General features: G+C 41.0%; 4 protein-coding genes across 4 annotated transcripts; 2 read left to right on the top strand and 2 right to left on the bottom strand.

Moving 5' to 3' along the window:
• Positions 1 to 7,971: 7,971 nt before the first annotated feature.
• Positions 7,972 to 11,528, bottom strand: alg10 (ALG10 alpha-1,2-mannosyltransferase). The gene is made up of 3 exons (XM_080518706.1): positions 11,198 to 11,528; positions 10,071 to 10,268; positions 7,972 to 9,979 (listed from the first exon to the last, which is right to left on the bottom strand). Exons 1-3 carry the CDS (start codon positions 11,360 to 11,362, stop codon positions 8,918 to 8,920), a joined length of 1,425 nt encoding a protein of 474 aa, XP_080374832.1. The 5' UTR covers positions 11,363 to 11,528; the 3' UTR covers positions 7,972 to 8,917.
• A 254-nt stretch (positions 11,529 to 11,782) lies between these two features.
• Positions 11,783 to 13,962, top strand: tprkb (Tp53rk binding protein). Its single transcript, XM_080518372.1, has 4 exons — positions 11,783 to 11,989; positions 13,279 to 13,401; positions 13,515 to 13,691; positions 13,769 to 13,962. Exons 1-4 carry the CDS (start codon positions 11,849 to 11,851, stop codon positions 13,853 to 13,855), a joined length of 528 nt encoding a protein of 175 aa, XP_080374498.1. The 5' UTR covers positions 11,783 to 11,848; the 3' UTR covers positions 13,856 to 13,962.
• Positions 13,963 to 14,682: 720 nt separating this feature from the next.
• On the bottom strand, positions 14,683 to 17,022 carry LOC308146278 (L-threonine ammonia-lyase-like; the record flags this gene model as incomplete). Its single annotated transcript, XM_080518021.1, has 7 exons — positions 16,965 to 17,022; positions 16,645 to 16,822; positions 16,394 to 16,575; positions 15,604 to 15,734; positions 15,371 to 15,519; positions 15,157 to 15,246; positions 14,683 to 14,924 (listed from the first exon to the last, which is right to left on the bottom strand). Exons 2-7 carry the CDS (start codon positions 16,820 to 16,822, stop codon positions 14,683 to 14,685), a joined length of 972 nt encoding a protein of 323 aa, XP_080374147.1. The 5' UTR covers positions 16,965 to 17,022.
• A 201-nt stretch (positions 17,023 to 17,223) lies between these two features.
• On the top strand, positions 17,224 to 22,001 carry trmu (tRNA 5-methylaminomethyl-2-thiouridylate methyltransferase; the record flags this gene model as incomplete). The annotated part of the gene is made up of 11 exons (XM_080518582.1): positions 17,224 to 17,305; positions 17,432 to 17,597; positions 17,985 to 18,091; positions 18,406 to 18,528; positions 18,617 to 18,789; positions 18,887 to 18,940; positions 19,076 to 19,142; positions 19,284 to 19,384; positions 19,739 to 19,883; positions 19,969 to 20,051; positions 20,140 to 22,001. 11 exons carry the CDS (start codon positions 17,224 to 17,226, stop codon positions 20,281 to 20,283), a joined length of 1,245 nt encoding a protein of 414 aa, XP_080374708.1. The 3' UTR covers positions 20,284 to 22,001.
• Positions 22,002 to 22,661: the final 660 nt, after the last annotated feature.

The raw sequence follows: 22,661 nt of genomic DNA on the forward strand, positions 1-22,661 counted from the left end.
ATCACGTGCTTCCATATGAGCCGCTCTTTACATGCTTACTTTATCAGCCCTCACCTGCCTCGTGGCTGAAAGTCCCAATTAGCATTATTCCTCCATACTCCCCTCACTTTGCATCTCTCTCTGGCTTCATAATAAGCATGTGACAACCTGTCACATTCTGTACGTTAGCTATCTGTCACCCTCAGCTCTGGCGCTTCGGTGAACGGCGGAGAAAGAAAGAAAAAAAAAGACGGTGGATAAACAACAAACAGATTTGCTGCCAATTATGTACTCGAGTAACAGTCACAACGAGGTTTACACCAGATATATAGAGCTGCGGTGTTACTGTATGGATGTGCTGAAACTTCCTTCTTTACAGATGATGCAGTATTGTTACAACTCCTCTGAGTTGTGTTAAAATGCATTCTGGGTTATGTAGGAAATCCTATATGTTAAAAATGAAAGACTAAAATATACTGCAGGTTTAAACCAACTCTGAGTTTAATGTTGTATTTGCCGTTTCCCTCATTGTCAGTGGCCCTGAACATACCGTTGGCATTTCCAAGCTGTGTCCGTCAAAGTAAGACATCCGGTGTGCGCCAACAATTTGCCAGTAAGAAATCTGACTGATGGGGGACGGATACATTCAATTGTGCACATGGTGTCTCAGCTGACCGAGCTGATCACCATCAACCCTCTGTTGTATATTAAATAAATCTCATGTGCTGTTCCATCTATTTGGCTCCCTTATATTTAAAGAAGAAAAAAAAAAAGCACAGAAAATTGGCCAATAAATTTGCAGATCCACATTTGCATATATTTGCAAAACAAATTTTCCTCAGCCGGTCAAAGAATCAGGCCTCAAATTGTGGACTGGCAGCTTGAAGTGAAGTCAAATTACAGCCCTGGTGTGGATGTAATATTTATGCATGAAGCAGGACAGGAGGAAGGAAAGTTCCATCATTGTAAAAAAAGAAAAAACAAATTAATCACTCTTCCTATTTGTCTAATGACAGGTTCGATTTGTGTGACGGTGACGAGAATCCCTGTTTCGGTCTGGGTGGGATTATTCTGTCAAGATTGTGTCCTGATATGAGGGGTTCTCGTTTATCAAACCATCAGACTTGGAATATTCTTGAAAGACCAGACAACTGTGCCATTTCTGTGTTTATGTTTTACAGATGTGCATTTTGTCATGTGGGAGAAAAGCTGGAATGAATGGGGGATTGTTATTTTTTCATAATAAGGACTAAAGAAAGAAGAGAAAAAGGTGCTGACTGCATACCATTTGTTTTTAATGTGTGTGCCATGTGGGGTTTTCTTTTTCTGTGGAAGAGGAGGCAGGTCATTAGAGAAATTCCCCTCACCTCTTCTCATTGACAGCTGCATTCCATAAAGAGACTGGAAGTTTCTGGGTTTAGTTTCACATGATGTTTCTCCTCACACCCCTTGTTTCTCTTTTCTAGCTCAAGTCCATATTCCAAAGACAGTTGTAGGCTACCCTGTTATTCAAAGATTTCAAGTGAATTGAATGTTTCAATCACAAATTCTGGAATATAGATAAAGTACAGAAAATAAAACCAGAAAATAGCCACATTCCAAAACTGTACCAAATGCTGAAAATGTCCTTGCAGTGCATGAGAAAATGTGATCCGATGCTTTTGGTATTTAGGCACCAGCCTTGCACTATCACTACACTTGTGGCTGCCGGCAGGATTTGTCCTGCATGATTCTGAGTCATAATGTTTACGAATGTTGTCAAGGAGGTTACGGAACTACCAAAATAAAGTAGAAAAATGGAGGTTTGCATCCATATGAAGGTGGCATGAGCGTTTGAGTACGTTCAAACATTGGTGGAAGTGGAATAGTGGAAGCTATCTTGTAAAAATAGTTGCACAGCTCTACAGTCAAATAATAGAAATAAATCCAGTCATAAGAGGGAGTCTGACATCTGAATTTTCACCTTAGCTATAATCTAGCTGTGATAGAGTTGATAAAAGGTTCATTATAATCCAATATTTAACACTCATCATCCTTCCTCTGTTCATTCTCACCAAAGACACATTTTCTGTTTCATTACAGCTTAAAGTCTTTTTCTCCCAAAACCATACCTGAAGATAGCAAATCATTTTTTTTTCTTGTTGACTTTTTTTTATTACCCCACCCAAAGAGGTTATCTGGCATCCAAGGAGGAGATTCAATATGACATATCAATTTTTGCTCAAATTAATAAAAAAAAAAAAACCCAATCTATTCTTTCTTTGTTACTTCTCAGAATCAACTGGCTTCCTCAGCTGTCTCTTTTTGAGGCCGTCACCTGCTACATTTAGAATGTGTCTGAATTGGTGGTGGTGGTGTGTGTGTGTGTGTGTGTGTGTGTGTGGGCAGATGAATAGTACAAATGTCAATTGCATTGGAAGGGGAGCCTGGTGCATGCCTCAAGTTGCTATAAATAGCTTGATTTTCCCAGCATCCCTTGGGGTCAATGAAAGAGACGAGTAGATGGATTGATTGAGGGTTTGAAGAGAAGCAGAGTGAGGAAAAGGTGCTAATATCACTGTCAATCAAGGTGGCGGCAGTGGCAATGTGCATCACAACACCGGGTACAAAGAAACGAGGGACAGTGGAGGAACAACACAGCTCATTAACGGCAACACAGCATAACATCAAGAGCAGGAATTCACCACGAGAGAGAGAAAGAAAAAAAAAAACAACCTACAGAAGCAGCAATTGTTATAAAATATCTTCTATGTTTTTATAGTTGGAATGCTATGAAAAAAAACAAAACCAAAAAAACATGGAGCATGATGCTAACACGTCCCCCTTGAGCATTCCCATCAAATCATCCGCGCTGTCAGTGAAGGACAAGTGACTCCTTCGCTCCCTAATTGTTTAAATACTTATTCAGCAGATGATTATGTGGTAATTAGTTGATACAAAAGGTCATGTCAGGATTTTGTCCTTTAAAAAGACTTGATGTCTTTATGCTTGAGTAAGTCTAATGAACACTGTGGTCGATGTCTGTCAGCCAGGGTCGTAATTATGTTCGCTTGTCACTTCCTGACACAGCCTGTAGCTTAGCAACCTTCCACGGAGACGGAGCTAAAGTTGGAACTCATTTGAATATTCCTTTGAAATAAAAAATAAAAAAAGAAGAAGATGGGGGAATAAAAAGGAAAAAAGAAACTCAGGTGGTTGATGCAACGCTTAAGCGCAGAGTTGACTTTTGTCACCCTTTATCCGTGGAATCGCGATCTGGACGAAAGACCACCAATCTGTTCCCACGCAGCCTCTTATAGGACGTCAAACTTCCCAGACAGCATGCCGCCACCGCCGCCGCCAGTATAGATGTGGGCAGGTTTCATAATTATCATGTGCTGTTAATGAAGCAAAACACATGTTTTGGCCACTCCGCCCACCCAACTCCCACAGTCTTTTATTAATAGAACACTGTTTCTTCTGTGTTGTGATTGTTTTGTTTTTCTTTGTTATTTTTTTTTTCTCCAAAAGGTGTGAAGACTTGTCGAGTAGCCAGCGTGCTCAGACTCATGCTTCCGTGGTTTTTCACAGAGCTTTTGTTTCATGCCGTGTTCTGCTAGCATATGGAACGTCTAAAGGAGATTTTCTATTTCAGTTTGCAATAGATTGTTAGTGCCGTGGCTGTGATGCGATTTGTGAAGAAAACCAGGAGGGACAGATGTTTCTGTTCAATTAGGTGGGGTAGAATTTATCTTAAAAACATGCATTTTAGACCTGGTGATCAATGAAAATATCTGAAATCATTACTGTGTGACAAACTTTTTGTGGCAGGCTCTTTATTTGTTGAAAACACAAATAACCCCTCGAAAATGAAACCTGTCAGAGAGTTGACCTGTCCTCGAGCGCCAATATCGGGTCACTGCTTCTCACTAATGTAATGTTCATAGACTCTTTCATTGTGTATCCCCACTTTGCCTAAACAAACTTTATTTATTTAGCCTTGCCTATGTCGGTTGGCATTAAACTACAATGAGAAGTTCCACACGGTACAATGTCAACAGTACAAGTTAAAAGGTTCTCTCTTACTCTGAAATAGTTGTTGCCTCATTTTCATCTTCATGACGTGTTTTAAACAACCATGTAAAATGCTCTTCTGTATTCTCCCTCTTTTGAGCTCTTCTTTCTTTGTCTGCAGTTGTTGCATGTACGCGCAGCTATCTGTTTATTTAGATTTCAAACAAACCACGTTCAGTTAATCACGAGATGATAACAACAGCCTTGTCATTCAAAACAAGTAGAATGTAACCAGTGGTTTTGAAAACAAGTTTAATTGACAGGTCTCCTATACTTGATGCTTCTTCACGTCGTCCTGACATCTGTCTCTTTGTTGAAGGTGCAACAGAAACAGAAACTGTAACCGCAATCAGTTGTCTCATTAAGCCCACATCCAAAGTGAACAATTTGCATTCAATTGATTTCAATGACTTGCTTTTGAGCCATGATTACAGTATGTGGTAAACAAATGCCACTCATCACATATGGAAGCTCAATGTACCAATATCTCACAGGGGTCTCAAAATACAGTTATTAGTATAGGAATAATTTCTCCTATGCATTCTTGAGGGCTTCTCAGCCACAGAGGCTTCAGTTTACACTCAGTCCAACTTAAATGAAGTGAATCAGGCCTCAGTGCTACAACATCAAGCTTCATTACAGCGAACACACAGCAGCAGCAGGACTAAGTGAGATAAAAGGCCTCCTTGGTTACACAGCTTTGTGTTGCCCTTGCCTTGTTTAATAGATAGCGACTACACACAGAAACTCACGCGTGCACACACACATGCACGTACACTGTGAAACCTTAGCTTGGACTCTATTAGCGCTACATATAAGGTCACTTGTTCTTCTTAACCTGGTTTGATGTATTATACATCACAATTAAGCGTGTGCATGTGCGTGCGTGCGTGCGTGTGTGTGTGTGCGTGGGTGTGTGCGTGTCTTTTTGCAGACAGTGGGACACACACACATGCACTTCACACATTACATATTAAATCTTAATCAAATAACATTAGGGCAGGTGGATTGCGAAGTGGCATTGCATTGAATTACAAAGAAAATACTAAGTGAATAAAATGGAATGAAGCTGCATTTAAATGGGACCTTATGACAATTAAAACTTAAGATTGCTCAAGAAACTGTTATCTTTAGAGCTTAGGAATTCTGTAGATAAGCTCAATATTCTCTCATTTTTTTTTACGCTATTCAATCCATTACCTTCCATTGTGCCATGGTCTTGACTCAAGTGCTGATTTCAGGTGCATCAAGTTTCTTGCAGTTACAAACTGTCAGTCAGTAAATACACACTAGGTGGTTTTCAGTTTTAATTTTGGTGAGAAAATTTGTAATAAAACCATCTTAGGATCTGCTGGAAGTTGAGTTGCGCAGACACTAAAAAACAAAGAGTATAAATGTTTCAGATGGATGGATGAGGAATCTGAAAAATATGTTTGTGTCTCTCGATACACACGTAAAAGTGTATGTGTGTATTGTGCATGTGAGGACACGTTTGTTGCTGGACGTGCGAACGAGTGTGTAGGAGGCTGACTGATGTGCAGTGAATGGGTCAGCGGTGTCAGGGGAGTTACAGAGTCATGTGGCAATGATGATATTACAGCTGCTCTTCTGGCAAAATGTGTGCGTACACACACAGACACACACACATTTGCGTTGCAGGCCCTGTATGTTGTCTTTTTGAACTCACAGGGAATCATACACAAGTTGAACCTGTGAATGTTTACGTAATGTGTAAATAGATCCGTGAGAACAGCCAGTGATAAGTTATAATTGGTATTAAGCTGAAGTCACCTCCACCTCCCTCTGCTGTTTGTTGTTGCTAAACACAATCTACTTCAATCACTTTTCATTGTAAATGGAGTTGAGATTTGTGTGGTCTATGGTTCTCACACCCTGAATTGAGCCTCTGTTTAAGTTGTGCTGTTGAGCTCAGAGAGGCTGACATGTGGGTGTCAGCCTCTCTGAGCCTCTCTGAGAAAGACAACCTCCTGAGAGAAGGTTTCGCTGCTAAAATTGCAAAGGAGGAGCAATACAACCAGTTTAAGGCTCTCAAATAAGAAACGCCGTGCAGACAGCAGTAGACACTGGGAGGTCCGTTGGGGCATGAGGGAGAAAAACATGGCGGCCAAGGAGGAAGCTCTGCTCAAACATCACCAGCAACAGGTCGCCCAGCTGACTAAAGAGAATGGGGCTCCGCAGAACCCTCAGAACCGAGCCTCTGGCGGAGTGGGAGCACTGCAATTTAGATATTTATTTCCAACATTTCACACAACTTTAGCTATTTTCATTTTGCCTGGATGTGTTTTTTTTCCCCTGTAAATGTGTATATTGTGCAGCAATGTTGTCTGACAGATGTTGGTTGGATGGTGGTTTTTTCCGGGTCTATGTAATGTTTGCACCTCATGATTTTAAGAGTTTTGAAATGCATATACACCACAGACATTATGTATCTGTGAACATTCATTCTTTGGTAATGTTTCACTTTCTGTGTGCAGCTTGTGTGTATACTTGTGTAAAAGTGGGTTTCTGAGAGTTTTTATATCTGTAAAAACACTCCTGAACACTCTCAACAGCTGTTTATGAAATGTAATCTGAGTACTCCAGGCCAGTGACGAAAGGGGGACTCGGTTTCAGCAAAAGCTAAAATTGAGAAATGAAGAGTGCGCGGGGGGAGGTGGGGGGGATTTCTATCATGACTGTTCAACTCTAAAGCAAACAGCACAGATACAGCAGATCTGGTTTGAGCAGGCTCGGAGAGGCTGAGCAGTGCAATCAACATTTGTATAATCATCCTGCTTTGACTTTATTAAAGTCTCTCCTGTGAGCTGGCCCCACACTGACGGATGTAATTAGAATCTAGAAATAGTCTAACAGCCTCGAAGGAGACTCTTGTTTTCATTTTTTTTACCATCGATTGAGCTTTCACTGCCTAAATAATAACGAAGTGTGTTGTCCTCAGCCGCAGGCTCGTCAATAGGTTCCATTGTCATCATTATTCAGGGCATAGTGTCAGTTTTGCTCATTATGTGGTTGTGTATCTCATCTTCCAGCTTTTGTCCACCTGGAATTTCATTCAATTTGAAAGATCAACATTTGTCAGTGTTGGAAGTGATTTCATGATCACGTCGGACTCCTTCTCCTCTTTCTCCTACTCCACTCCTTCACATGAGACAACCTCGGGGCCTCCATACATCATACAAAAATGAATTTCAAACCAACTTGACTGGTGGATTTCATGAGGAGATACACCCTGTGTTCGCAGGAATGTGTGGTTTGATGTTGTAGCTCCTCCTAGTGATGGACTGTGGCTGATCACAGATCTGCTGTTGTTGAGTGGTTCATTACTATATTAAAGCAGCGGTTTAAAACTTAAAATACCAGCTCCGCCCCAATTACTGAAACTGTGTAATGGCACAATAACTCCCCCCCCCCCCCCCCCCCAAAAAAAAAAAAACCAACAACCAAAAAACAAAAAACTTTATGTAATAAAAGGGTGTCTATTTTTTAAAATTAGGATTTCATCTTTCATTTTTCATCTTTTTATTTTGTTGCATTCACAAATAATATTAATAAAAAAATTATTACTTGACTGATGGAAAATCTGATGACAGATGTGAGATTTCACTGTTATGTTATACCGGGTACTGTTCTTATCGACTGTGTGAATACAGAAAAACAACAGTCATCTTGTAGAATATTTGGTTTTTGGAATTTTACTCTTTGCAAAATCCACCCATGGGCTGGACTGAACCTTCGGTCAGTCCAGTTTTCACCCTTGGGGTCAATATGTTTGACATAACCACACCGGCACGGTCTTTCTTTGTTGATTTTTGTGACCATTTTTGGTAATAACATACACCACAGGACCTTTAAATGCTTAAAGAACAACGTTTTATTTCAAAGTTGTATCGGCACAGGAGCGCCGTCACCAGGCAAATGAATCAGAGAAAGTCAGAAAGAAAATCTAGGGTCATAAACTGAAATCACAAACCCACAGAAACTGATTTTGCTGTGTTTTGGATGGACCTTCTTATTCAAAGGTTTGCTTCTTGATAGGATTGAAATAACACAAATCCAGCCTACAGAAGGAGAACACACAAACCAGTAGAGCATCACCAGTTACAATTACACCACAAAAAGTACAAAAATAAGCTTGATCAGTTTAATTTTTAAAAACATTTACATCAACAATAAATGGAAACAATTCTGAGTCACTTCTACCGGATTGTTATGGCTTGGTCAAAGTAAAAAGGTACAAATAGAAAACATCTTCAAACAGTCTCATTACTATAAAGTTGTTTTGAAATGCTGTCCTTCACTGGCAAAAAAACAGCTTATGTGTTCCTTACAAAAATTTAAATCTACAAGATGTATGCAGCTTTTTTTTTTTTGGTCTCTTCAATGATTTGTACAGCTCATATTTATAGCCCAGAGTGGGAGCTCACTTTATACCAGTTTTGGATTTACAGTTAAAAAGGAATTTCCATGACATGCGTCACTCAAAAGGTTAAAAGTTTAAGACAAAAAATATCTGCACAGAAGATCTTTTATTCAAAAAATGCCCCTCTTCATATTCTACAATACAATCCACTCTTATCAATAATTAAGTCCTGTAAGTCAACATTTCATTACACAATCTTTTTGTCATTTTAATGCAAATCTGACATGTTTGTATATAAAGACTTTTTCTAATTAGAAATATATGATCCAAGTTTATTTATTGTCTTTTTACATCTCTGCATCACTTAGTCTGATGTTTTTAACTGCAAAAAATGATGAAATCATGTGCCATTTCTGTCCGATACGGAGATGCGAGGAGGGCTTTACTTTCATTTGAGGCATAACTTTGATACAACAGAGTTTTTCTGGCCTCTTTTTCGTTTGTTCACCACATGAACCTCTGTGTGGCTGTGCTGTTTGGCCAGTGGAAAGTCTTTGTGATGAAGATGTAAATCGTCGCTGCGTTCACCGCCGTGTACAGAATGAACTCCGCACCGAGTCTGGGGAGAGAGGGCAGGGGCATGTGCAGGCGGTACATCAGGTACGGGATGATGAAGTATCTAAACTCCAGAAGCTTCTGGGGGACTGTGGCGCACAGGAGGCACGCCAGGAAGGCCAGGCTCCAGAAGAGCGAGCGCGACTTGAAGGAATCCATGAAGTTCCATCCTGCGAAAATGTACGCGGGCACGAGGAGGAAGCGCACCAGCTCGTGCCTCTGGAACAGCCTCTTCCAAACATAGAAGGGGAAGTGGCGGTTGTCGGCCAGCAGGTACTTGTGGACGTAAGTGAACTTCCACACCAGGAGCACAGAGACAGCCGTGAGGAAGAGGAAGAGCAGAGGCTTCTTTTTCAGCGCCTGCAGGAAATGCAGGACGCGGTGGTAGCACAGCGAGACTGGGAGGGAGAAGAAGAGAGAGAAGGAGAAGAAATAGAAGAGCTGTGGGAAGTTGAGGCAGGCCTCGTGGCTCGTCCTGTCGCCCACCACTATCCCGTTGTTCAACGTCACAAACGCGAGAAAACCGACGCCGACCAGCGCGTATGGCCAGGCCACCAGCAGCACCGCCTTCACGTGACAGGGTGAGGTCAGGAACTCCAGACTGAAAAGCACAACTTTCTTCACCCCGCTGACTGACAGAGGGACCTGGGATGGCGGAGACTTCTCATCCTTCTTTTTCGTGTGCTCCGTCCTCCAGGCCTCGTCCATCCTGGCGGCCACCAGTGTGCTGGCGCAGAAGGCCACCCAGATGATGTTGGTCTGGCGGAAAAGCACAGAGCAGACGCCGAGGAACGCCGAGGCCTTGTGGCAGCCGTGGAGCGTCATGAGGTAGGTGAAGAGGATGAAAAAAGTAGATCCGGCATCAGTGTAGTAAAGGAAGTTGAAAAAATAGAGTACTGGGAAGGTGGACAAGGACAACGCCGACAGGACTCGACGTGAGCTTGCTCGCGTCTGGAGGGAAAGCATTGTGACTTTAGAGAAAGGAAAACACAAAACAAGAAATATACTCACGCTCATTGCCTTCTTCATCATACAGACTTGCCTTCTCTCTGATGTGCAGCTTGCAGATCAGCAGGTACAATAGGTAAAGATTTCCACAGTTGAAGAGCAGGTTGATGAAGCGCAGCATCGCAGTGGAACAAACCACACTGCCCGTCAGGTCGGCGAGCCACACCACGGGCTTTATAACTCCCACTGAGATGAGGTAAAGGCCCGGGAGGGTGGTGATCATCGGATCCCACTGCACAAAGAAAAGGTCAAATCTTTAATTTTCACATTTGCATCGATAAAAAAAATTAACTGACAGAGTAGAATGTGTGAGACAGGAGAGAACAGGATCTTAAGGAACAGAGATTGAGGCCATTTTTTCTTTTGCAGGTGTGGGGAATCCATTTAATCCCAGCTAACTTTAGGGCAATGGCGTGGATGGCTACAAATGTGCTTCCCTAATCTGTAATCCTCAACGTCAACCATTCAGAAACTTAAAAACTGACCTTAAATGTTCCAAATTAAATTAATCCAAGGTAACTTTATTAATACAGTAAAATTCAAACACAAAGCAATTCACGGTGATGCTTCACCTAGTTTGCTTCTGAATCTGGTAAGAGTAAAGGGTCTGGAGAAATTATACTTGACAAGTAAATCTGAGACATGCTTAGACTTGAGAGCATTCAAAGCTTTATAGACAAAAAATCTGACAGTGGTCTTTTTAAACACTAATGACTTGGAATGCCTATGAAATCATATCTCAAGGCCAATTCATGCTGAAAACCAGGACAGATCAATGTGATTATCTACTTTTCTTAAGACATAATGTAGATAATGTGTATAGATATGGTATGTACATATATCTAGTCTATGGGCAAACAAGATAAAAATGTGACATGACTTTAAATGGGCCCATCCTTTAATCGTTAAGGTTTTATAAGGATTGAAGAGGCTTTACACTCCAGTTTGATCCTTTAAGCTCCATTTTTACTCCAAACAGTGGCTTTGCTCTACGTGAAAAGTACAAATACTCCAACTAAATCCACTCTATATGTCCGACGTGGAGATTAAAATTTGAATCTGTTCAAACAGAAGCCTTGCTCTTAACTCTTAGCTAACCTTAATCCGCCTAACAATCATGGACTCAACCTGCAGGGCCGCCGCCACAATACTCTACATTACCTCGTTGAATCGTCCTTGGCAGTATTTATGAGCCTGCGGGACGTGGAAAAGCTCGTCCATGTAGGGCTCCCTCTGCTCCCGGGTGACTCTGGAGAACAGCAGGCATGAGATCAAGAAGTTTGTGCTGCAGAGAGCAGTGAAGATGTAGCCCTCCAATTTCTCCATGTTTGAATAAAAAAACACGACGTGAAGTGAATCCGGTCCGTGGCTAGCAGCTGCACAAGTGTTCACGACGCATATCTAGTAGATACACATATTAAGAAAAGAAAAGAAAACAGCGTCAATTTCAGAGAGAAGCTGCCGTAAGCCTATCTCCTGAAGATAAACAAGAGTTCTGTTTTGACAGCTAGCGGTCCGCACTTAAAATACGCCCGATGGGGAAATTCACACCTGCCAATGGTTCCTACATTTTACAAATACGTTCACACAATACATATATGAAATGCATACTGTGTATTAGTAATTAATAATACATTTAAGATTTGTATTTAAAAAATACAATACTACCAAACAGGTGTAATTTTGTTCATTTGAGTTTTTCTTTGAGTCGGAAGTTTCTTCTCAAGTGGTGTTACGTTGTTATGGTCCCCGCAGCGTGCGCGTTGAATCGGGATCTCTGGAGGTAGTTTTCGTCACATTTTGTCTAAAAAAATGCATTTCACGCAGGAGTTAGAGCTTTTCCCCGGGAAAAGAGTTACTCAATTACTGTTTAAAGAGGTCAGAAATGCGGCAGGGTTGCGACAAAGCGCAATGGAGGGGAAAATAAACGGTGCACTCATCAACCCCACAATGGTGAGCCTCTTCCTCCTATTTTGACTTTAACTTGACAACAAAACTTTGTTTTACATAGTGTGTATGCTGGTTAAAACTAAAAACATCATCCTTAGTTTGTATTCCGTTTGAAATATTACTGAAGAAATATTATTACAGAAATATTATTTCTGATCACGTTTAATTGTTTGTTTTATGATTAAGACGCATCTATTACTAATCTGTGAATATCTTTTGTGCCTTATACTTGACTGGTTTCTGTTTGATTTTGAGACTGAGTCTGAGACTGGTGTAGTCTTGTTTCTTGCCAGTTGTTTGGTTGACTCTAGTTTTGGACTGATCTTGCATTGAATGTTTGTATTACACCAAATATTTTGAGTTATTTTCTTCGCCAACCAAAGTTGTATTTATTATTTGTGTGTGTGTGTGTGTGTGTGTGTGTGTGTGTGTGTGTGTGTGTGTGTGTGTGTGTGTGTGTGTGTGTGTGTGTGTGTGTGTGTTTTACAATCGTTTCACAAAAACTACTCGCCCAAATTCCAAGACATTTTCAGGGATGATTTGTCATCATCCAAGGACAAGATTTTAAGGTGTTAATTGATAACTTTCTCAATAAATCCCCTCAAAACTGTGAAACTGCAAAAAAAAAAAGTCCCATTCATTTCTTTTCATCTCATCACACTAAATTTCCTTTGCGATTTTCTCGTAAAAATAGCACTAATAAATCTCCCAGAAAGCCTTGCAGCCGAACATCACTTTCTTTCTTTCTTGAGCAGAAAAAAAGCTGCTAAGAGAGAGAGGGAAACAATCGCCAGGGTCGTTGAGAGCGGTGGGAAACGATGTAGATAGAAAGAACCAGCAGATGGCGGTAATGCAACTTTATGGATGCAAACTGCTGTTAAACCCAAAGGAAGAAGTAGATCTAGTCAATCTGTTTTCGGAATGGCTGATTCCAGCTAAGATTTGGTTGAATGTATTTGGATTTATTTGACTTTTTTAATGACTCATTTTGTTTTTTTTAGTCTGGGTTTTCTTTTTCTATGGTGTTTTTCTATTTAATTTGACTGAGTCGCTTCTGCACTACCCTGACTGTTTTTTTCCCCCTGATTTGAGACTATTTTCCATTTAGTTGTTTTGTGTCTTATTTTTTATAAAAAAAAAATTTTTTGCACAACGAAACATTATTTAAAACAAAGATTTACCAATAAAACAAAATCGAGACACCCCTGTGATCAGTGCCCATGCACAAACCCACTAATTCATAATTTCTTCATTAAATTAAATTTGTTGTCATGCTTTGTTTTTATTCACAGCTGTTGAGTCCTTTTCAGGTGTTGATAGCTGCCAATAAAGCCGTTCATTTACAGACCATTGGGAAGATGAAGACAAGATCACTGAACTCCGAGATCATCTTCAACCTCTCACCTACTAATAATGTCAGTACGAATAACGGCATTGATCATGACCCATGTCACAATAAAGTGTCAAGCTCACTTCAGCTCAAACTTGAGTATTGCTCTCTATATGGTAAATGTGTTCACTGTTACAGATCTCAGAGGCCTTTAAAAGATTCGGGATCTCCGATGGAGACGACTCTGTCATGGTCGTTGTGGTTCACGGCGAAGACGACTTGCAGCTCCTGTCAGACATCACATCCAAGGTGGAGGGACGGCAGGTTCCAGTGGAAGATGTTTCCTCCTTGTCAGACACCGCAAAGATTAAAAAGGTTTCATGATGCTGCTTTACTTTTGTGAGTCTGTCTGTGATCTTTATATATGTAACTTTCTCTTTTTGTCTCTACAGCTGTACAAAGTCACTCCTGCAGAGGAGAAATGTGGGACCCTCCTTGATGCAGTAGTATGCAGAATGGCTATCAAAGATGTCTTGTAACTTGCCGGAATTGTGTTATCTGGTGTTGAGGGTTTTTCTTTTGTTTTTAAGGTTAAATCCGCCCTAAGCCTGCAAATACTTTCATCACTCAGTAGAAACTTCAATCATTGTCAGCTCTGGATCAATTAATGCATAAAGTTCATTCTTTCCGAACAAAATAAATATTCTCTTTTTTTTAAATAAGTCTGAAATTTGTCTTTTGCTTTGCTAAAATAGACAGTGAAATGTGCATAATAGAAGTGATGTGCAGTTAGGAAGATTGTACAGATGCATTTGTGCTGGGTGACCTTATGTTGTTATTTTTTAACAACATTTAAATGTATTTCTTTACTACAGAAGAGTATTAGGGCCACTGAAGAGAAAACACAGGTTGGGAAAAAAAATCTCATACACTAAAAAAAAAGAAGTTGAAAATCAAAAAATCTTGACATTGATTTTAGACTTTTTTCCTCTGTGAAAAAAAATCTCGACTTTCACTAGGTTAATTACCATTTCATGTTACTCCCCTTCACCTACTCATCATGAACTATTTGTTTTATAATAAACATAATTAACATACAGTGAATAAAATAACGTTCACTTGACTTCATGGCTCAATTCAAGGCTGTTTAAATGGTTATAAAGAGAGTTTTGTTAACAGAAAAATGAGTGAGATTTTACAGTGGAGTTCAAAGATAAACTACTCTCATTTTCCATCACATTTAAAGACCTCAGTCTATTCTCACCGCAGTGAATTCCATTACAGGATATAAAACGTCCATGAGGATAATGGAAAGTCGATTTGGCTCAGAGTTGAGATGAGTCACATTATGATGGTATGAATTTTATCAGTCTGGAAAGTTGCCGAGCTCGTCTTTTCCGATGTTCCCTCCACTGAGGATGCACACGACGTTCTTCGCCTCCATGTCTGGGATCTTGTTGTTAACAATCGCGGCGAAAGCGGCGCAGCCCGAAGCCTCCACCACCAGCCCGGATCTGTAGAGGACGGAGACGGCCTGCTTTATCTGCTCATCACTGACCAGGACGATCGCCTCCACGTGGCGTCGGCAAAGCTCATAAGGCAGCCGGCCTGGGAGGCAGAGGAAAGAGAGAAAAGGTTATTAAAATGTATTCAACGACTTTATGAATGAATTTATTTGGGGTTGATGTAATGCAGTACTTCTCTAAGGCTTGGGGGTTGTTCACATTTGATTTGCACATGTTCAAGAAAATTATAATAAACCTTTTCAAGTGGTTCGCATCCTCTCAACAAACAAATCAAAACCTGAAATGAAGGACAGAAACAAAGACCAATGTTGTACCTGCAAAAGGCGGAGCAAGACCTGAGGCGATGCTCTTTGTGTCCATCCCCACTGGCTTGTTCTCCATGAAGCTTTTGTACATTGTGCAGGCTGGATTAAAACACAAACAACTAGTTGAGAGTCTGGGCAGATTTCACAGAGGACACTGAGATCCAATGGAGACACGGAGAAACAAAAATGCTCTGTGACTCCGGCTGTTGCTGATTTATCCGACCTCCTTCCGGCTCCACGCCGTAGATCCGGGTTTTGTCACAACCTGACAGTTTGATGGCTGCAGCCACTCCGGCCAGCAGACCGCCTCCACCGCAGCACACCACCACCACGTCAGGCTCAGGCGTCACCTCCAGAACCTCCAAACCCAGACTGCAAGTGAACAGTCGTTGCGTCACACGCAGATTGTAACAAGCAACAAAGACGTCAGGTTGTGGAAATGTCCGGCGAGCAAACCTGGCGTGTCCTGCGATTAAATCCAGGTCATCGTAGGAATGCAGGAAGGTCATGTTGTCCTCCTGAACACAACGGTTCACCACGGTCATCAGACAGGAAGTAGGAACTCGCTCCACCTCAACTCCGAAACTCTGAAAACGAAGGTGACATGGTCTACTTTATATGATACATAAAACTTGATTTAACGCTTAGTCAGGGACATGTGTCTGGAACACAGAAATGCATAAAAGGCAATCTTGTGACCTGATTTAAACGATATTTTTTCTTGGTTTTCATGTGCTGTTAGCCATAACTATCAAGATTTAATCATCAAGTTTCCCCTTTTGGATTGAATTAGGGGGAAAAAAAACTCGGTCTTCAGATGAAATAAAATCTTTGATATGCATTGGGTAGTGGACACTGTTCAACAGGTAAAGGGAATGTTTGACCTGACAAACATCCACTGGCAATCACAAGGCACTCAAACAATATTCTTTATGGTGTAAATATATGTGTGCAAGCATCTTATTTTTGTTTGACATCGTTATTTGAACAGACATACACACGACCATATAATGGGGCAGTGGTGGCCGAGAGTCTGGAGAAGCAGACTGGAAGTTCACAAGTTCAAATCCAAAAGCAGACCCCCCCACCACTGGGGCTTAATAAGCATGACTTTTGACCTCCATCGGCTTCTTTAAGCAGCTTCTTAGACATTGGATGGGTAAATGTGGTTAAAGGAATAAGTATGATTAGTTAGTAAGCTGGTAATAACAGAATAGAACAGTACTGGTGGAAGACAACTTCGGACCTGTATGAGGACGGATCTGGACTCTGGTGCGGTTTCAGGCATCACCACCTTTCCCTTTGACCCATAGTGTTTAGAGGCGTAAGCGAAGGACTTCCCGTAATTCCCCGCAGACATGGTGACGAAGTGGCCACCCTGGGGCCTCCTGGCAAACTGATTGGCCACTCCTCGGATCTTAAAAGACCCTGCGATGGGAAAACATGTCATCAGATCAGTGTCAAACTGCAAGGAGTCACTGTAGTGCCGCTGAATACCGGTTCTCTGCAGGTTTTCCAGTTTGATGTGGATGTTGCAGTTCACAGGGAGAGGCAGGGTGGTCTGACCCCAGGGGATCATGGGAGTGTTGATGACCCCCAGGGGGCTGCTCCTCACTGTCTCCCTGGCTTCCTTCAACAGATCCAGGGTGACAGAGTCTGCTGATATCTCAGCCATCTGAAACAGAAATATCAGGAGGGAATCTGCATTAATCACCAAACAGAAACATGCATCTCTTTAAAATAATGAGAATTTGCACAATGACTACATTTTGGTGTCCTTAAATCTTCATTTATTGTGTTGAGCACTTTATACTGACCTTATTTATTTGTTAAACTTTTTTGGGGGGGACATGTGCCACTCCGTATCGGTCACTGTGTTGCAGCTTAATGAGTTCCCCGGTCCGCACTGCACAATAGTTCCGCTTACGTGGTGTTTCTAGTCGGACGCTCTTAAATATCCAGGACCACAAATATGGCCGCCCCCTTGGAAAGCAATGAAGAGAATCAGGCCAAATATACTTTTTAATTACATTCGAAAATAAACGTGTCGATAGTGGGAGTTGTATTTCTGACACCATGGGGCTGGCAAGACACGTCGTGTGCGCCATGTCCGGCGGCGTTGACAGCTCCGTGGCGGCTTTACTGCTGAAGAGAAGAGGTGAGAAAACATTCCAACAGTCACACAAGTGTCTGGAACACACAGTCACATTCCCCCAAATCTATCACATGTTCAGCTTCTGGGGTGTGTAATATCCCAAGTTTTCCCTCACTTTGTCGTGTGAAGGTTACAGCGTGACGGGAGTTTTTATGAAGAACTGGGACTCTCTGGATGAGAGAGGAGTCTGCTCCACAGAGAGAGACTGCGAGGACGCCTACAGGGTGTGTCGGGCTCTGGACGTCCCCTTCCACCAAGTGTCTTATGTCAAAGAGTACTGGAACGAAGTTTTCAGGTATTTGTATCTGCACTCGTGATACTAAGAGCTCGTTCTTAGCACCAGTATAAGGCAAGGCACCTTTTATTTGTATAGCACATTCAGTTCTTTCCAAAGGAATATAGGAAATGCATTACAAACAAGGTTATTGTTTTGTTTTGTATTTTTATTTATTTTACTCCTTTTGGTATCCATATGTCCATAAATTACAAAACAAGAAACTTTGCAAAAAAGGTAATGTGAGGTAATACAGTTCACCTAATTTTAAGTTGTCTTCAGGCATTCAGGAAGTTCACATCCAAATATGTATTGGCATAATTTACTATGTATGAAACATCAAATAAAATTAAATCAGGATTCCTCATCCAATTCTGTGGATGTCACATTCTTTTCTTTCTTTTGCAGCAACTTGCTGAAGGAGTATGAGAAGGGCAGGACACCAAATCCAGATATACTCTGCAACAAACACATCAAGTTCAACCACTTCCACAAGTACGCCGTCCGCACTCTGGGTGAGTTGTCATCATGCAATCCGCTCACAAGCGACTGTGAGGTCAGCATTCAAAAATAAATCATTAATTTCATGGGTGATTGAAAAATGGTAACCGGATGAACACATTTTATTATTTCTAAATGGATGGAAAGTATATATTTAAAGAGTTAATATGTTTGTGGGAATTTAACAGACTTAAAGCGAAACTTGAGTTATTTTATAACTTTTATATTAAGCTTTTTAACAGCTTTTTTTTTTGGCCACTATGTAAAGGTTAAGTTGAATGTCCCTTATCCAATCGTCGTATAAAACCAGCTTATTTCCACTGCTTAGCTGCTGACGCCATGGCAACAGGTCACTATGCACGGACCTCCCAGGAGGATGAAGAGGTTTTCCAACAGCAGCACACGGCTCCACCAAGCACACTTTTCCGAAATCGATTTGAAGTCAGAAACCGTGAGCCTCAACCGTTTTCCACTGTGGTTTTTTTCTGATTCGATAACAATAAACGACCCTCATGCTATTCCTCACTTGCCTCCTGCAGCTGTGAGGTTGCACAAAGGAGCCGACCTCCTCAAAGATCAGACCTTCTTCCTCAGTCAGATCTCACAAGATGCTTTAAGGCAAACTATGTTCCCACTCGCCGGACTCACCAAAGACTTTGTGAAGAAGATGGCTGCTGAGGCAGGATTTCACCATGTGCTGAAGAAGAAAGAGGTTTCTGATTATTATTATTATTATTTCAAATAAAGGAACCAACAGTTTATGTGAGGCCTAAGGATGACGACTTGTGATTAAATCTCTGTTCTTTCAGAGCATGGGGATCTGCTTTATCGGAGAGAGACATTTTGAAGAGTTCATTTTAGAGGTGAGAAGACGAAGTTTGTTTGTCAAGCGTCATAATCTGACAGATTATTTCCTTTCTATTTTTGATGGACACACTTCTGTGTTTGTGACGTGTTCATATTATAGTAAATGTGACCAGTTTTGTCTGAAATCCTAGTATCTGGAACCGAAGCCGGGGAATTTAGTCTCTATTGAGGATGGGACTGTAATGGGAACACACAAAGGTATTTTTGCATTTGTTTTTGTTTTCTTTAAACTGAGCCTTGGTAAATGCCTAACACATTTAAAATGTTCCTTTTATTTTAACCATTTCTATGTATATCTCAAATTATCACGATGGAATTTCATGTGCTCTGTCCATCCAGGTTGGTTCACGCTGACGCTGGGCCAGAGGGCGAGAATAGGAGGACAGAGAGACGCCTGGTTTGTGGTGGACAAAGATGTTACGACAGGAGATGTGTTTGTGGTGAGAAAATCTGCCTCTTCTTTTGTCTCCTTATGAAATCGTTTGGATCGTTGTATTTGACTTGTTCTGAGGCTGTCCTACAATTAAAGTCAAAAGATTATTGAACTTGACTGTTTCCCGCTGACCGAATTGACCTAAAAGTATAAAATAATAGTGAATGACTGTCACAATTCAATGAAAACATATCATATGTATATATGTATATGTATATATATATAAGCAAGATGGAGATTTAACTTCTTAGACTTGTGTGATTAATTGCCACACAAGTAATTAACGTCACCCTAAGAGGATGAAATCAGATTTCCTCTCAATTGTAACAGACTCTACCTCATTAACTCCCTCCTGCCTCAGGCCCCAACCACCAATCACCCGGCTCTCTTCCGTGACATGCTGCGAACCGACCGCTTCCACTGGGTCACCGTCGACCCGCCTCCTGAACTCGCCAGGGTGCATATGATGGACTGTCACTTCCGCTTCATCCACCAGATGCCGCTCGGTAAGTTCATTGTCTCTTAAGGTCTCCAAAAGGAAACAGAAGAGGCAATCGGATGAAATACGAGTCGCTGTGTGTTTTTTTGCAGTTCCCTGCACAGTAACTCTGAACATGGACGGCTCTTTGTGGGTTTGTCTCTCCAAGCCAATCAGAGCTCTGACTCCTGGACAGGTAACAGACATCAATGTCAAATCCAACAACACTGCCTCTTAATAAAATGTTTAAATGAGCGCGCTTTCCCCATCCCCGTCGTTTATAGTTTGCCGTGCTCTACAAAGGGGACGAGTGTCTGGGCAGCGGTAAGATCATGCAGCTGGGCCCGACAGAACACACACTCCAGAAGAGCCGTGAGCAGTTTGTACCAGTGGTGCCAAACAAAGAGCAGCCGGAACCGGCCAGTTGAAACATCCTCAAAAGTCCCACAGTGGTGAAAACGCACCGGATCACGTTCTGTACAACAACCTGGGAAAAAGAAGAGAAAGAAAACAAACTGTGTGTTGGGCCAAATGCCTCTGATGGAGGTTGTTTCACCCTGATGAAATTTTTTTTATTTATGACACTGAAGGACTGAAGGCTCCATCACACACTGCTTTGTGTTCCCATAAACTATGTCTCTTCAAGCCAAACTATTTGGAGGACAGTGATGCCCATCAGTGGCTGTGAATTTCTTAATTCAGAATGAGGTCGCTTCCTCAAAAGAAAATGAACAACGCGAAAACATTCTTTATAACATGTCACACACTGCTCGGCTATCTTGTAAATGAAACTGGAGTTGACCTTTTTAATATTCTGTCCCAAAATGGGCAAGTCTGTCATCTCTTCTGGTCTCTGTCATCAAAAACAGCTCAGAAGAAAAATGAGATCTGAGGCAACGAGATGGTTTACTCAGTAACTCTGTGTTGAACGTCTCAACATCTACAATGACAGTATTCATATGCACACACATTACGTTTGTTATATTGTGGCTGTCATTCTTTAAACAGACACATGAAGTCCTTGACTGGGTTGGTTGATCTTTTCCTGTTTGTTACACACTTGGATCTTTGCATTTGCAGGGTGCTCAGTGTGTTTTAAATATGATTTCCATCCAGGCACGCAGAGAGACACACAGCCATTAACCTCATATGCATGACGTTGGGCTGGAAGAACCTGCAAACTCGGTAACTGGGGATGTTCTTACCGTGAAGTGAGGCTGATGTTAAATGACCTAAAAATGTAGAAACGTAGAACCTGAAATCAAGTCAGTTATGTTAAAACACCTAAATTGTTTTGTTATGGAAAATGAATAGTCAGACGATCATTTCTACCCACGCAGCCTCATTACAACTTTACTGTCTTTGTGTTTAACAGTGGCACTGTAATCTGCAGCCTTCAGTTCTGCTGTGTTCAGCGGTGGTGTGTGAGGATATTCCAGAAGCAGAGCTTTGAGTACGAGTTGATCTGATTTTGTCTCTGATAAAGTCTGAACATGAGGCACGCTCAGGAACTCAGATTGATCCTTAAAAGTAACTTTAAAAGGAAACCGTGAGTTTGAAGTCATGCCTCTGTTGCACATTTGGTGGCAGTGTTTAGTCACTTTTTTCCCTCTTTCTATTTCTTTGGTAGTTGCAGTGTCTCGCAGGTGAATTATGTGACCCTCCCATAGACTACACAGTGGAATTAACCATGTTTATTTGCTCCGTCAGATTGTGATGTAAGCTTGTATTGCAGGCCTAAACCAGCAAAGTGGAAAACTTTACAGCAGGATGTCACCTTTTGGATTTTTTTTTCTCATTCTCCTGATTATTTAATGTTATATTTATTTTACTTTAAACTGTACTTGTGCCACCTTGAACCTGCTTTAGTCTATTTAACTTGTCACAGATCCACAATCTCTGTTTTTAAACCTTTGTTTTCCAGCTGGCTGCAAACTTTCAAAGGGAATTCAAATAGGTAATATGGAGGAGTTTGTAGATTTCCATATTTTTGGTTTGTAATTATTCAACGTGTGTATCTGTTTTTATGACTGTACATAAGGATTTCTGCAGTGTCATGTGAAATTGGACACATATGGTTTGAAATAAAATAAGTGCCTTAGTGCCTAAGTTCTTAAAATAAAAACTGTACTGGGTGAAGAACAAATCTAAGAGTAAAGCATAATTTTTGACGTCTAAATCTGAACTGTGCAGAAAAATATCCACTGCTGTAGTACCATTTTTCCACCAGGTGGTGGTATTGCACAATATTAGATGACATCTAACCCTTGGATGCTGGTATTATTGTTTTGTACAGTAAACTTTATGTTACCTAATCTTAAAATGACACACTTGAATCAGAAATGCAGCTTTATTCTCCATCGAGAAGAGGGGAGCATAATGACGCAGGGTGCTCAGGCCCTCTCTTTATTTGTAAAACACATAATTGCCCCCGTTATACAATTGTGGACCACCCTCGAAACTGTTTTTGTTTTCTCAAATTATTGCCCCCACCACACACAAAACATTTGACCGATTTTACTCGTTTATGAGAAGGTGTAACTTGTCTAAGACTACTTTAACTTCAAACCTTTTCAGAAATATGAAAACGATTTACAGAAACTAATAAATCTGAGTCAGTGTTTTGTGAAAATGAAGGATGGAGGAAAGATTGTGTTTGCAAATATGCTGCTTTACATGTGTCATTGTCCCACAAACACTTTGAAATTGTATTTTTCTAGTAGATAGATATATAGATAGATCGATAGACAGATAGATATTCTACTTTGTGGATTCTCAAGTTGTCTTCTTATGAATACATTTTGAA

The sequence above is a fragment of the Blennius ocellaris genome, assembly GCF_963422515.1.
Source record: "Blennius ocellaris genome assembly, chromosome: 22".
NCBI classification, from domain to species: Eukaryota; Metazoa; Chordata; class Actinopteri; order Blenniiformes; family Blenniidae; genus Blennius; species Blennius ocellaris.

Excerpts from the sequence above, each read along its gene's own strand:
- alg10 (XM_080518706.1), bottom strand. The coding sequence starts at position 11,362 with ATGGAGAAATTGGAGGGCTACATCTTCACTGCTCTCTGCAGCACAAAC. Across the intron at positions 10,269-11,197 it reads GCCAAGGACGATTCAACGAG|TGGGATCCGATGATCACCAC; the intron begins GTAATGTAGAGT and ends TTCTTTGTGCAG. Across the intron at positions 9,980-10,070 it reads AGCTGCACATCAGAGAGAAG|ACGCGAGCAAGCTCACGTCG; the intron begins GCAAGTCTGTAT and ends CTTTCCCTCCAG.
- tprkb (XM_080518372.1), top strand. The coding sequence starts at position 11,849 with ATGCATTTCACGCAGGAGTTAGAGCTTTTCCCCGGGAAAAGAGTTACT. Across the intron at positions 13,402-13,514 it reads ACCTCTCACCTACTAATAAT|ATCTCAGAGGCCTTTAAAAG; the intron begins GTCAGTACGAAT and ends TCACTGTTACAG. Across the intron at positions 13,692-13,768 it reads ACACCGCAAAGATTAAAAAG|CTGTACAAAGTCACTCCTGC; the intron begins GTTTCATGATGC and ends TTGTCTCTACAG.